The sequence below is a fragment of the Oncorhynchus kisutch genome, linkage group LG17 (assembly GCF_002021735.2).
Source record: "Oncorhynchus kisutch isolate 150728-3 linkage group LG17, Okis_V2, whole genome shotgun sequence".
NCBI lineage: Eukaryota > Metazoa > Chordata > Actinopteri > Salmoniformes > Salmonidae > Oncorhynchus > Oncorhynchus kisutch.
In genome coordinates, this window is record NC_034190.2 from 50,900,130 (window position 1) to 50,913,748 (window position 13,619).

The following is a 13,619-nucleotide window of genomic DNA, read 5'->3' on the forward strand; positions in this document are numbered from 1 at the left end:
AGGACCAAATCGGAAAGATGGGTAGGAGCAAGCCCATGTAATGCTTTGTAGGTTAGCAGTAAAACCTTGAAATTAGCCCTTGCCGTAACAGGAAGCTAGTGTAGGGAGGCTAGCACTGGAGTAATATGATCCATTTTTTGGGTTCTAGTCAGGATTCTAGCAGCCGTATTTAGCACTAACTGAAGTTTATTTAGTGCTTTATCCGGGTAGCCGGAAGGTAGAGCATTGCAGTAGTCTAACCAAGAAGTAACAAAAGCATGGATTCATTTTTCTGCATCATTTTTGGACAGAAAGTTTCTGATTTTTGCAATGTTATGTAGATGGTAAAAAGCTGTCCTTGAATCTTGATATGTTCGTCAAAAGAGAGATCAGGGTCCAGAGTAACGCCGAGGTCCTTCACAGTTTTATTTGAGACGACTGTACAACCATCAAGATTAATTGTCAGATTCAACAGAAGATCTCTTTGTTTCTTGGGACCTAGAACAAGAATCTCTGTTTTGTCCGAGTTTAAAAGTAGAACGTTTTCAGCCATCCACTCCCTTATGTCTGAAACACAGGCTTCTAGCGAGGGCATTTTGGGGCTTCACCATGTTTCATTGAAATGTACAGCTGTGTGTCATCTGCATAGCAGTGAAAGTTAACATTATGTTTTCGATTGACATCCAAGAGGTAAAATATATAGTGAAAGCAATAGTGGTCCTAAAACGGAACCTTGAGGAACACCAAAATGTACAGTTGATTTGTCAGAGGACAAACCATTCACAGAGACAAACTGATATCTTTCTGACAGATAAGATCTAAACCAGGCCAGAACTTGTCCATGTAGTCCAATTTGGGTTTCCAATCTCTCCAAAAGAATGTGGTGATCGATGGTATCAAAAGCAGCACTAAGGTCTAGGAGCACGAAGACAGATGCAGAGCCTCGGTCTGACGCCATTAAAAGGTAATTTACCACCTTCACAAGTGCAGTCTCAGTGCTATGATGGGGTCTAACACCAGACTGAAGCATTGCGTATACATTGTTTGTCTTCAGGAAGGCAGTGAGTTGCTGAAGATTCGATATCGGCCGGTAGTTTTAAAATATTTTCCGGGTCAAGGTTTGGCTTTTTCAAGAGAGGCTTTATTACTGCCACTTTTAGTGAGTTTGGTACACATCCGGTGCATGGAGAGCCGTTTATTATGTTAAACACAGGAGGGCCAAGCACAGGAAGCAGCTCTTTAAGTAGTTTAGTTGGAATAGGGTCCAGTATGCAGCTTGAAGGTTTAGAGGCCATGATTATTTTCATCATTGTGTCAAGAGATATAGTACTAAAACACTTGAGTGTCTCCCCTGATCCTATGACCTGGCAGAGTTGTGCAGACTCAGGACAACTGAGCGTTGGAGGAATATGCTAATTTAAAGAGGAGTCCGTAATTTGCTTTCTAATGGTCATGATCTTTTCCTCAAAGAAGTTCATGAATTTATTACTGCTAAAGTGAAAGCCATCCTCTCTTGGGGAATGCTGTTTTTTAGTTAGCTTTACGACAGTATCAAAAATAAATTTCGGATTGTTCTTATTTTCCTCAATTAAGTTGGAAAAATAGGATGATCGAGCAGCAGTGAGGGCTCTTCGATACTGCATGGTACTGTCTTTCCAAGATAGTCGGAAGATATCCAGTTTGGTGTGGCGCCATTTCCGTTCCAATTTTCTGGAAGCTTGCTTCAGAGCTCGGGTATTTTCTGTATACCAGGGAGCTAGTTTCTTATGACAAATATTTTTTGTTTTTAGGGCTGCAACTGCATCTAGGGTATTGCGCAAGGTTAAAGTGGTTAACTGATTTTTGTCCTCTGATGTCCTTGGGTAGGCAGAGGGAGTCTGAAAGGGCATCAAGGTATCTTTGGGTTGTCTGAGAATTTATAGCACGACTTTTGACCCCTTGGTTGGGGTCTGAGCAGATTATTTGTTGCGATTGCAAACGTAATAAAATGGTGGTCCGATAGTCCAGGATTATGAGGAAAAACATTAAGATCCACAACATTTATTCCATGGGACAAAATTAGGTCCAGAGTATGACTGTGGCAGTGAATAGGTCCGGAGACATGTTGGACATAACCCACTGAGTCGATGATGGCTTCGAAAGCCTTTTTGAATGGGTCTGTGGACTTTTCCATGTGAATATTAAAGTCACCAAATATTTGAATATTATCTGCTATGACTACAAGGTCCGATAGGAATTCAGGGAAGTCAGTGAGGAACACTATATATGGCCCAGGATGCCTGTAAACAGTAGCTATAAAAAGTGACTAGAGTAGGCTGCATAGATTTCATGACTAGAAGCTCAAAAGACAAAAACGTCGAGGGGGGTTTTGTAAATTGAAATTTGCTATCGTAAATGTTAGCAACACCTCCGCCTTTGCGGGATGCACGGGGGATATGGTCACTAGTGTAACCAGGAGGTGAGGCCTCATTTAACACAGTAAATTCATCAGGCTTAAGCCATGTTTCAGTCAGGCCAATCACGTAAAGATTATGATCAGTGACCATAACTGCCTTTGAAGTGAGGGATCTAACATTAAGTAGCCCTATTTTAAGACGTGAGGTATCACTATCTCTTTCAATAATGGCCGGAATGGAGGAGGTCTTTATCCTAGTGAGATTGCTAAGGCGAACACCGCCATGTTTAGTTTTGCCGAACCTAGGTTGAGGCACAGACACGGTCTCAATGGGGATAGCTGAGCTGACTACACTGACTGTGCTAGTGGCAGATTCCACTAAGCTGGCAGGCTGGCTAACAGCCTGCTGCCTGGCCTGCACCCTATTTCATTGTGGAGCTAGGGGAGTTAGAGCCCTGTCTATGTTCGTAGATAGGATGAGAGCACCCCTCCAGCTAGGATGGAGTCCGTCACTCCTCAACAGGCCAGGCTTGGTCCTGTTTGTGGGTGAGTCCCAGAAAGAGGGCCAATTATCTACAAATTCTATATTTTGGGAGGGGCAGAAAACAGTTTTCAACCAGCAATTGAGTTGTGAGACTCTGCTGTAGAGCTCATCACTCCCCCTAACTGGGAGGGGGCCAGAGACAATTACTCGATGCCGACATCTTTCTAGCTGATTTACACGCTGAAGCTATATTGCGCTTGGTGATCTCTGACTGTTTCATCCTAACATCGTTGGTGCCCGACGTGGATAACAATATCTCTATACTCTCTACACTCGCCCGTTTTAGCTTTAGCCAGCACCATCTTCAGATTAGCCTTAACATCGGTAGCCCTGCCCCCTGGTAAACAATGTATGATCGCTGGATGATTAGTTTTATGTCTAATACTGCAGGTAATGGAGTCGCCAATGACTCGGGTTTGCAATTTGTCAGAGCTAATGGTGGGAAGCTTGGGCGTCTCAGACCCCGTAACGGGAGGAGTAGAGACCAGAGAAGTCTCGGCCTCTGACTCCGACTTGTTGCTTAATGGGGAAAACCGGTTGCAAGTTTCTGTCGGCTGATGAGCGACACCGGTTGAGCATTCCTACAGCATTTCCCTCCAGAAGCCTTGAGAAAGTTGTCCAGCTGCGGGACCGTGCGAGGGGATTTATACTACTATCTGTACTTACTGGTGGCACAGACGCTGTTTCATCCTTTCCTACACTGAAAGTACTCTTGCCTAACGATTGCGTGGTGGGCACTATCCTCGCCGTAAGACGGTATTCTGAGTACAGCGTCTGCAATTAGAAGGCATCATGTTAATGTTACTACTTAGCTTCGGCTGTTGGAGGTCCTGACGAACCACGTCCAGATAAAGCATCCGGAGTGAAAAAGTTGAATGAACAAAAAAGTTGAGTGAGGGAAAAACAAAAAATATAAACTGAAGTTAAAAAGTTTTTAAAAATTAAGTTGTCAGGTAGCAAAGTAAGGTTGCATGACAGAAACAGGTTGTCTAGCAATTTCATGTTATTTTTTCAGGAGGGGAGTTAGATGCCACAACAAGTTATATGTAGCCCACACAGAATATCAAACAAGCAAGAAACAAACAGGCAGTCAATAGCGATTTAATGTTATTTTTCATCATCATTGCAAACATTGGCTTAAGAGGAGTCAGACTCCTGGCAATATATTGCAACATAAGTATGAAGATGACATCATCAAAACACAAATTGTTTTGCCCCAATGCAATGTGTAGACTGTGTCTTGCTTGTCCAACGGCAATATCCGTTACAAAAGACAGAGGAGGTTGTAGCCTTCATATACATTTTTTGAGCGTTTGCTCAAATTGCAGCTGTTCAGAAATATTAGTCAGAGATAGGCCACATCATGATATCGATCAAATTGGTCGGGGCTTCAGAAGAGGGTGAGTAAAGAGAGAAACGGGAATGTGTGTGTAAAAATAACACGTGCAGAACGTGATTCAGATCTTTAGTTTTGAGAAATAATTTTTCAGAGGGGCGGGACAGGGGTAAAAACTCTGTACTATAGCCTCAACCTCAAAGACATAGAGCCTACGCGAGCAATAAGAAACCATCTATTTGAGGATAAAACACAACACCAGTAAAGATAGATGGAATGATGTCTCATAGTTTTAAGAGGTTTACTTCTTAGAGTAGCACTATTGTAGGTGTTGGGACTGGGTCTCCACTCAGTCCCATTGTTATGGGAACATCATGTCTATGTATGCCGGCCCCCCAAAATGTGTCGTAGAAGGGCGATGTCTCTCGATCTGGTGGCTGCCTGCCAATAGACAGTATGACTTTCTACTCAGAGACCCGCAGACTTAAACCCAGGGGAGTCGCGCTGTCACTCTTTTCTTTATCGACAGAATCACAGTGGAGATGTACATGGAATGTGGGATGGATGTTCTACTCTTGTCAGATTCTTCCATGCCCACTTTGTACCCCCCTTCCCCATACTTCACTTCCTAACTTTCTCTCTCTTTTTCTTTCTCTTTTCATTTTTTTATCAAAAGATTCATATAATAGTTTTGTTTTTCTGATTTGTTTTTCAGAAGAGGGAGTGGCTCTGTCTGAACTGTCAGACCCAGCGGCTGATGTCCGGAGGACTCGGAGACCCCTCTCCTGTTCCTCATCCGTCTCCAAAGCACCAACCAATGGGATCTCCACGCCACCTGGCACCAGCCAGTCAGCAGCCAGCTCAGAAGCCGCCCTTCCTGAAATCGACCAATCAGCAGCAACAAGGGCCAAGAACGATGCAGCAGCAGCTGCAGAAGCCACAGACAGGCCTGGGGAGCGGACCTTTCGCAGTGAAGCAATCCGGGGACACAAAGGCTCCTGTCCAGCCCACACCTTCCAATGAGCCCCCAAAACAACCGAAGGCCACGGAAGAGACTATGCCAAAGTCAGAGGAGCTGGTGGAACCTGCCATAGACACCAAACTTACTCAGAAGAAGGGAGAGCCAAACACAAAAGACCTAAAGAAGTCAAGACATTATGACGTAAGTCACCTTTTAGGTCTCCTAGAAATTCATGTTGATATACAGCTGATAAAGCTTAGTTATTGTTATGTAGTAAAGCAAGATGTTTATCGAGGGACATTTAGTGGAGTTGAAATGGAATAAGGTATTGATAGTTTATTGCCACAGTACCTCAAATGATTTGAAAATGGCATCCAATCTTTTCTGTGCCTTCCCTCTTCTCCTGCACCTTGTTATTGACGTCTAGAAAAAAGCAGTGCTGACGAAGCAGGCGCCAGCCACAGCACTGATGGATTTACTCCACTCAGAGAAAAGGAATGTGTTTTTTCTCTCACTCCATTTTAGCCGTCGCCCCTCTTGAAACATAATGTGCTACGATTGGTACAACCATGAATATGCAAAGCCATCAAGGCCTTAGTGGTACTGAATTAGTGCTGGTGTGAATACAAAATGAAAGTGATCCACTCTAATGCCCACAGTTCTCCAATGTTCAATGTGAGCATGGGTGGAATAATATGAGGAGCAGAACATTACAAATAAGTATTTTAGAATAATCATTGCATAAGATAATCTCAGGGTTTTTCAGGTCTTTTTTTCAGGTCTTTTTCCCAGTCTGCTGTTTTGTTTTTGGCTGATTTCTTATGTCCCTCCTTAGGAGACCAAGAACAGCACTCAAGACCTGTCACGAAGCCCCCAGAGCCTGAGCGACACCGGCTACTCCTCGGATGGCATCTCCAGCTCACACAGTGAGATCACCGGCCTCATCCAGGAGGAGGAGATGAAGCTGAGCGAGAGGGGCATCAGCGGACATGGCAGCCCCCCCAGCCCTTCCGAGATCACCAAGCTGGAGAGTTCCATGAGGCCCCTGTTGGAGTCCAAGACCCTGCCGGCCGAGGAGAGGGAGCGCGAACGGGGCCGGGGCAGGCACCACCGAGAGCAGAGGCCCCGGTCGCTCTCCATCACCCCAGAGGCCTACGACTCTGATGAGGAGCTGGAGGACATCGTGGAGGAGGAGGAGGACGGAGGGGACTGGGAGTCCAAACGGGAGCACAAGAGCAGTGCCGCTCCCAAGGACGAGAAGAAAGTGGCCGAGCCGGTGCCAATGACAGATGAGGAGTTCATGAGGAGGCAGATCATGGAGATGAGCGCAGACGAGGACAACGAAGAAGAGGAGGACATGGAGGAGGAGGACGAGGAGGACGAAGGCTACGGCTACCAAAAACCGAAAAAGACACACAAGCACATCTCGGAGTCAATGAAAGAGAAACGCCGCCTATCTCATCACTCCAGCAGCTTCGAGGAGGAGACCAAAAGCTCCAGTGACATCTACAAAGGTTCTGCGGAGGAAGGAGAGGAGGGGGGCCTGGGGGGCCTGCGCCGCTTCAAGACCATTGAGCTCAACAACACCAACAGCTACAGCCATGACATGGAGCTCAACAATGAAAATGACCTCAGTCTGGACCGAGAGCCCGAGCTAGAGATGGAGAGCCTGACAGGATCTCCTGAGGAGCGCTCCAGGGGAGAGTACTCCTCCACCCTGCCACCCACCACCTCCAGCTATAACTCTGGCACCTCACCCACCTCCATCTCCTCCATGGAGGACGACAGTGACAGCAGTCCCAGCCGCAGACAGAGACTGGAGGACGCCAAGCAGCAGAGGAAAGCCCGGCACCGCTCCCATGGCTCCCTGCTGCCCACCATCGAGGACTCCTCTGAGGAGGATGAGCTGAGGGAGGAGGAGGAGCTGCTGCGAGAGCAGGAGAAGATGAGGGACCTGGAGCAACAGAGGATCCGCAGCACGGCCAGGAAGACCAAAAGAGACAAAGAGGAGCTGAGGGCCCAGAGACGCAGGGAGAGATCCAAGACGCCCCCCAGCAACCTCTCCCCCATCGAGGATGCCTCCCCTACTGAGGAGCTGCGACAGGCTGCAGAGATGGAGGAGCTCCACCGATCCTCTGCCTCAGAATACTCCCCCCAGAGCCTGGACTCAGAGGCTGAGGGATACGAGTCTAAACTCTACAAGTCTGGCAGTGAATATAACCTGCCCACGTTCATGTCTCTGTACTCTCCGACCGAGAAGTCATTGACGACCACGACGATCACTGCTCCCTCCAGCAGCAAGCCCCTGAAGAGTGCTGAGGAGGTGTATGAGGAAATGATGAGGAAAGCTGAGTTGCTGCAGAAACAACAGAAACCGCAGCAGCATCAGAAACAACAGAAACCGCAGCAACAACAGAAACAGCAGCAGCAACAAGGGAGACACAACAGTACATACAAGGATGACACAAACGGCCAACAGTATGAAGATGAGTACGAGTATAAGCAGGCAGAGACTGGCTATGAAAACGAAGCAACAGAGACAGGAGACATCTACGAAGAGATCCGCCAGACCTCCCAGAACATCACTAAGATGCACCAGTCCTCCGCCCTGGAGTTACAGCAGCAGGCAGACGACCAGGTGGAAGTAGACAACAGTACCTATCCAGATAAGCAGCTTTTAGATACTGGGTCAGCCTTCACTAAGCTGCTTGAGCAGACCAATGACCTATTGACTCCTGGCACCAGCCCCACTCAGCTCTCTGCACCTGTGTCCTTCTCTGAGACCGGAGGAAGGATCCCTGATGTACGGGTGACACAACACTACTCAAAAGGGATGAAGAGCCAGACGGGTAAAAATGGCATCACTCCAGTGGCGGTCGTCACCACAATAGCCGCCTACGGGGTTTATTCCCGGGATGCAGTGACCATCTCCCAGACCAGCGTTAGTCAAACGATGACTACCACCCAATCCACCATGTATGGTCGGCAAACTGGAGGTCCCACCACTTCAACCACAACCGTCTCAAATGTGTGCAGCAAGATAGCGGAGATAACGCAGGCATACAGCCAGAGAGAGGTGGTTGCGAGGAGCGTGGGGGAGAACCGAGGGGTCCAAGTCAGAGACAGTGCAACATCTTCAGAGCACGTCATAGAGACCCGCTCGCCAAAGATGTCTTCGTACTACAAGAGCTCCAGCCCCCCTCTGTCTCCCTCCGCATCGCCCACTGAGAGCCTAAGTCGCTCCCCCTCCAGGAGGGTCGAGATCTCCACCCAGACGTTCAGCCCAGGCATAGTGGCTCCGTCGGCTGGCTCAGGGCCCACCTCCCCAGTGATGGTCCAGGGGACCCAGACATCTCACAGAGTCGTATCCCCACGTCTTTTCAGACAGCAATCCTCCCAGGACTCCCACTACATGGACACCGAGCACACAAGCCCTGCCAAACCAGTGACGGTCAACACGGCCACCTCACCTTTATCCTCGCCCACCAGATTCAGCCGACAGTTGACATTAGATGGCTACTCTCCACAGGCCAGTCCGCCAGACAGTCCTCCATACCACCAGACTCCTCACCGCAGCTTCTATAGGATGCAGAAGGTGGAAAAGGTCAATGTTGGCACCAGCATGGTCACCACATCTAGCACCTACAGCCGTGGTTCGATGTCTATGGACAACATCTCTCTCTGCAGGATCTCCACTGTCCCAGGGACCTCGAGAGTGGAGCAGGGCCAGATGATCTATGGTGGGAGCGTGGTGGATCTGAGAACAGTGGATCTGAGAACAGCCACTATACCAGCTCCCATCATCATGACTGACCACGGCATGGATCTTACGTCTCTGGCCACAGAAACACGCAAATACACCAGTGGGCACGAGGGGAGCCACCCTTCCACCATCATTCAGCCTCTCATAATGAACCTGAACACCCAGCAGCACCCCCATGTGATGGTATCAACCGCAACCACGGTGAGCGTCACGGTGGCCGCCTCCATGTTCATATCACAGCCCCAACAGCCCATGGTCTACGGGGACCCTTTACAAAACAGAGTGGACCTGGGCCAGGGTTTGGGCTCAGCCATGTGCCTGTCACAGAACAAACCACCACCCACTGACCCATCCATCCCCAAGATTGATGCCAAGCTGGAGGACCTGAGCATCCAGCAGCAGCAGCTGATGGAGCAGCAGCAGAAGCTTCAACAGCAGCAGCAGCTATTGGAGCAGCAGCTCCAGAAACACCATCAGATGCAAATGCAGTCCTCCTTAGGTCGGTACAACCTACCAGGCCAGATGACTCTGCTCAAAAAGGACCTTCTGGTCAGCCAAACCAGCAACTCCCCAGCCATGGTCAGTGCTATATCATCCGCCGTCGCCCCTGACATCTACAGCACTGGAGGTCCCCTGGAGCTGAAGAGCAAGCCAATCCCGGCAGGTGTGATGAACCTGGCAGGCGGTGGGCCTCATGGCATGATGGTCCAGATGAATGGAGCCCCACAGGGAGGACCAGTGACCCAGCTGGTTAAGACAGAAAAGAGCCAGGATGCCGTGGACCTCACAGGGGGGCAGATCAAAGCTGAGAACCAACCGGCCTGCTGTGATGTAGTGTACCGCCTCCCATTCGGAGGTAGCTGTGTTGGTGGTCCGTTCTCCCAGAAGCAAAATGTTGATGAGACAGTGGCCACTCAAGAGCCAAGACCACCCTCTGCGCCACCACTCTCCTACGAGTCGGACCAGGAGGGCCAGTATCAGGATATTTCTATGGACGGGCGTAAAGCCTACACACTACCGTACCCGGGGCGGCTACAGCCCTCGATGTCTGACACCAACCTAGCAGAGGCCGGACTCCAGTCCTACCACTCCAAGATGGACCCACACATCACGGCCTCTGGAGAGCTGGCCGTGGACCTCAGCACCATGAAGCATGCCTATGAGGGAGGCTTCCTGGGACTGGGCATGCAGTACGGCTCCTACACTGACCTACGCCATGGGGGTGACCTCACTGCTACTGCCCTGCCCATACGCAGATTCAACTCCCTGTCAAACATTAGCTCAGACTACGGCTACTCGCCCCGAGACCTCGCTAACTTCCAGGAGTCCAACCTGGCCCAGTACAGTGCCACCACTGCCAGAGAGATCAGCCGAATGTGCGCTGCCCTCAACTTAATGGACCGCTATGGGAGCAATCCGGAGCTTGTGCAGTACGGTGTGGGAAGGGGAACAGGTCCAGGTGGCAGGCTCAACTCTATGAGACAAAATATGCTCTACGGACCTGATGGGAAGCCAATCTCTCAAACCCAAGCGCTCACCAACATGATCAATGCCAGGCAAGCCAGCCTCCGAGCCATGTACCCATCTGCCATGAGGTCTGCTGATGGAATGACCTACTCCACCATCAACACGCCCATCGCATCCACCTTGCCAATCACTACCCAGCCTGCCTCAGTTCTGTGCCCACTACTGAGGGGAGTGTACAGGCCTTTACCCACTGCCAACATGACACCCGTGCCTCTGGCCAGCCTCACCAGGATGCCTGTGAACCCAAGGATGCCTTTGTCTGGGCAGGCTCCATACCGTTATCCGGCTCCCAACATCTTCCCATTCACCACGTCGGCCTCTGTGAGCATGCCTGCTGCTATCACCACCACCCAGGATGCCCCAGTCTACCTAGGGAAGCCCTCTGTGAAATCAGGTGCATCTGATCCATCATCTCAACCTCTCTTTGCCCATGCATCAGCCCCGGTCAGCTTGCCAACAGAGCCCCAGCAGCAACCCATGAACCTGACCCAGGCTCACCTCCACACTCAGGCCACAGGGCAGCCCCGGGTCCAGCCTCAGAACCAACCTCCAGCCCAGCCCCACCACATGCAACCTCAATCCCATCCTCAGAGCCAGCCTCCACCCCAGAGCCAGCCCCCTCCAGCCCACATTTACCCTCCAACACAAAGCTACACTGGGCCCCAGAGCAACACCCAGCCCCCTCCGTCTGGCCCACCCTCCAGCAGCCCAGTCAACACTGCGACGGAGACGGAGGAAAGGATGCAGCGCCAGCATGAGCAGCTGTTGCAAATGGAGCGGGAGCGTGTGGAGCTGGAGAAGCTGCGTCAGCTACGTCTGCAGGAGGAGCTGGAGAGGGAGCGCATGGAGCTGCAGCGGCACCGCGAGAAGGAGCAGATGCTAGTGCACAGGGAGATTCAGGAGCTTCAGACCATCAAGGAGCAGGTCCTGCAGCAGCAGCAGGCTGAGAGGGAGAGCCAGCTGGTGATGCAGAAGGAGCAGTTGGCCCAGCAGAAAGCCCAGCTCGACCAGATACAGTCGCTGCAGCAGCAGCTTCAGCAGCAGCTCGAGGAGCAGAGGAGGCAGAAGACTGCTGCAGCTGCTGCTGCTGCAGCCGCCGCAGCCGCTCAGGTGGACCAGAACGGCCAGACCCTGCTGCCCTATGGAGATCAGGTGGGCTTCATTTCCCTGCCCAACTCCTCCTCGGACATGTGTCTAAGGAACAATGAAGAGCATATAGAGACTAGAACCAACATGAGGAGGCAGAACTCCACCTCCATGCCCCGGCTGAGGGACGGAATGGAGGGCGAGAGCATCCAGTTCTATGGAGCACGGAGGATCGTGGATAGCTGTGTCCAGACAGACGAAGAGGATGGCGAGGAGAGGTACATCATGTCCCGGCGCAGACGCAACAGGCGCAGTGTAGACTGCAGTGTCCAAACCGATGATGATGAGGAGAAAGTGGAGTGGGAGCAGCCTGTGAGGCGCAGGCGCTCTCGCTTCTCTAAGCACTCGGATCCCGGGGCCGAAAACAAGACAGACACAGCCTCCAAGACAGCCGCCTCATCCAGCATCGCCATCCAGACCATTCGAGATAGCTCCTGTCAGACCGAAACAAACCAACTGGGGAAGGTGTCCCCGGCTATCCACGTCACCGTGCCAGACCCGAACAAAGTCGAGATTATCCACTACATCTCAGGCCCTGAGAGGACCCAGAAGGGCCAAAGCCTAGCCTGCCAAACAGACGTTGAGGCCCAGTCTCAGGGCGTGGTGGTGCCTCAGCTCAGCGTGCCCACCACCGTCAGCCCCTACTCCACAAGCATCCAGCTGGTGGGGTCCGCCGACCCGCGCCAGCAGCAGAACAGGAGGAGGCCAGACCCCCTAGAGATCAGCTACCAGACCCAGCCAATGAACCACCTCCACAATGAGTCCCTCTCCAGCCTGATCCGTCAGCCCCCCAAGTCCCCCCAGGTGCTCTACTCCCCTGTTTCCCCCGTCTCCCCCCACCGCCTCTTGGAGACGTCCCTCTCCAGCGGCGGGCTGAACAAGGCCCATGTCACCCCCCAGCAGAAAGCCTACACGGTCGAGTCACCCCAGCGCCACCCCAGCATGCCCCGGCCCATTAAGAGCACACAGAGGTCCATGTCGGACCCCAAGCCTCTAAGCCCCACTACAGATGAGACAACCAAAGCCAGGCTAAACCTGTACCAGCAGCAAGCTCTTCAGAGCCAGGTAGGTCATAAGGTCAATCCTTTGATCCTCAACAGCTATTTCTGTACACATGCAGAGACCGAAAGACTCAAATCGCAAGATCACATGGACAGTTGTCTTTTTACTGTTAAGTACTGTATACATTCTACTGTAGTATGTATCAAATTGGCAGCATAATATTAAAATATGGCCCCATAAACATACAGTGCAGTACCATGCGATGCTACACTCTTAGAATTAGTGGTGACTCAAGGAACTCTGGAGATCCTCAAGGAATCGCTGCAGTTCTTCAAGGAACCATTGCTAGTCAATGGTTTATATTAGCACCCGTGGTAAATTGAGGGGCTCTTGGAGGAACCTTTAATGCACGTGTCTAGATCATTCCACGGAGGACCGAATGTCTGTTTGCACTCCTCTCTTGTACTTGATAGATGAATTAAGGTCACTCATTAGTAAAGAACTCCTCTCACCTGGTTGTCTAGGTCTTAATTCAAAGGAAAACCCAAAAACCCAGCAGCCACTAGGTTCTCCATGGAATGAGTTTGACACCACTGCTTTAATGTTTCAATGTAATGTTCCTGGAGGAACCCTGGACTGGAGGAGTGGCTTAGTAAGGGCGTGGCTTTCAGATAGATCTTTTTAGGCCACCCGTGGAAGTAAATGTAATTCCTGTTAATCTGTTCTGTTGTATTGTCATCACATGTTAATGTTGAACACTGACAATTTTGTAGCTTCAACGAGGCTTACAGCGGTGTATGAGTTCCTCAAGAGCGTGTGCAAATCCCAAAACTGGAATAGTTACCATTTTATTACTATATGTAATCAGTAATGTTAATATTGTAATAGAATATGTAATATGCATAAATATTCAAGAAACATTTTCATTTGCAGTGTACAAACTTAACTTCATGAACAGGAATTACA

General features: G+C 50.4%; 1 protein-coding gene across 1 annotated transcript in view; it reads left to right on the top strand.

Moving 5' to 3' along the window:
- LOC109906979 (protein bassoon) overlaps window positions 1–13,619 on the top strand; it is a 233,228-nt gene that overhangs the window by 193,406 nt on the left and 26,203 nt on the right. Inside the window, exons 4-5 of the mRNA XM_031794016.1 lie at window positions 4,970–5,416; window positions 6,051–12,716. Coding sequence (XP_031649876.1) covers window positions 4,970–5,416; window positions 6,051–12,716 — 7,113 coding nt within the window. The remainder of the gene's footprint in view (window positions 1–4,969; window positions 5,417–6,050; window positions 12,717–13,619) is intronic.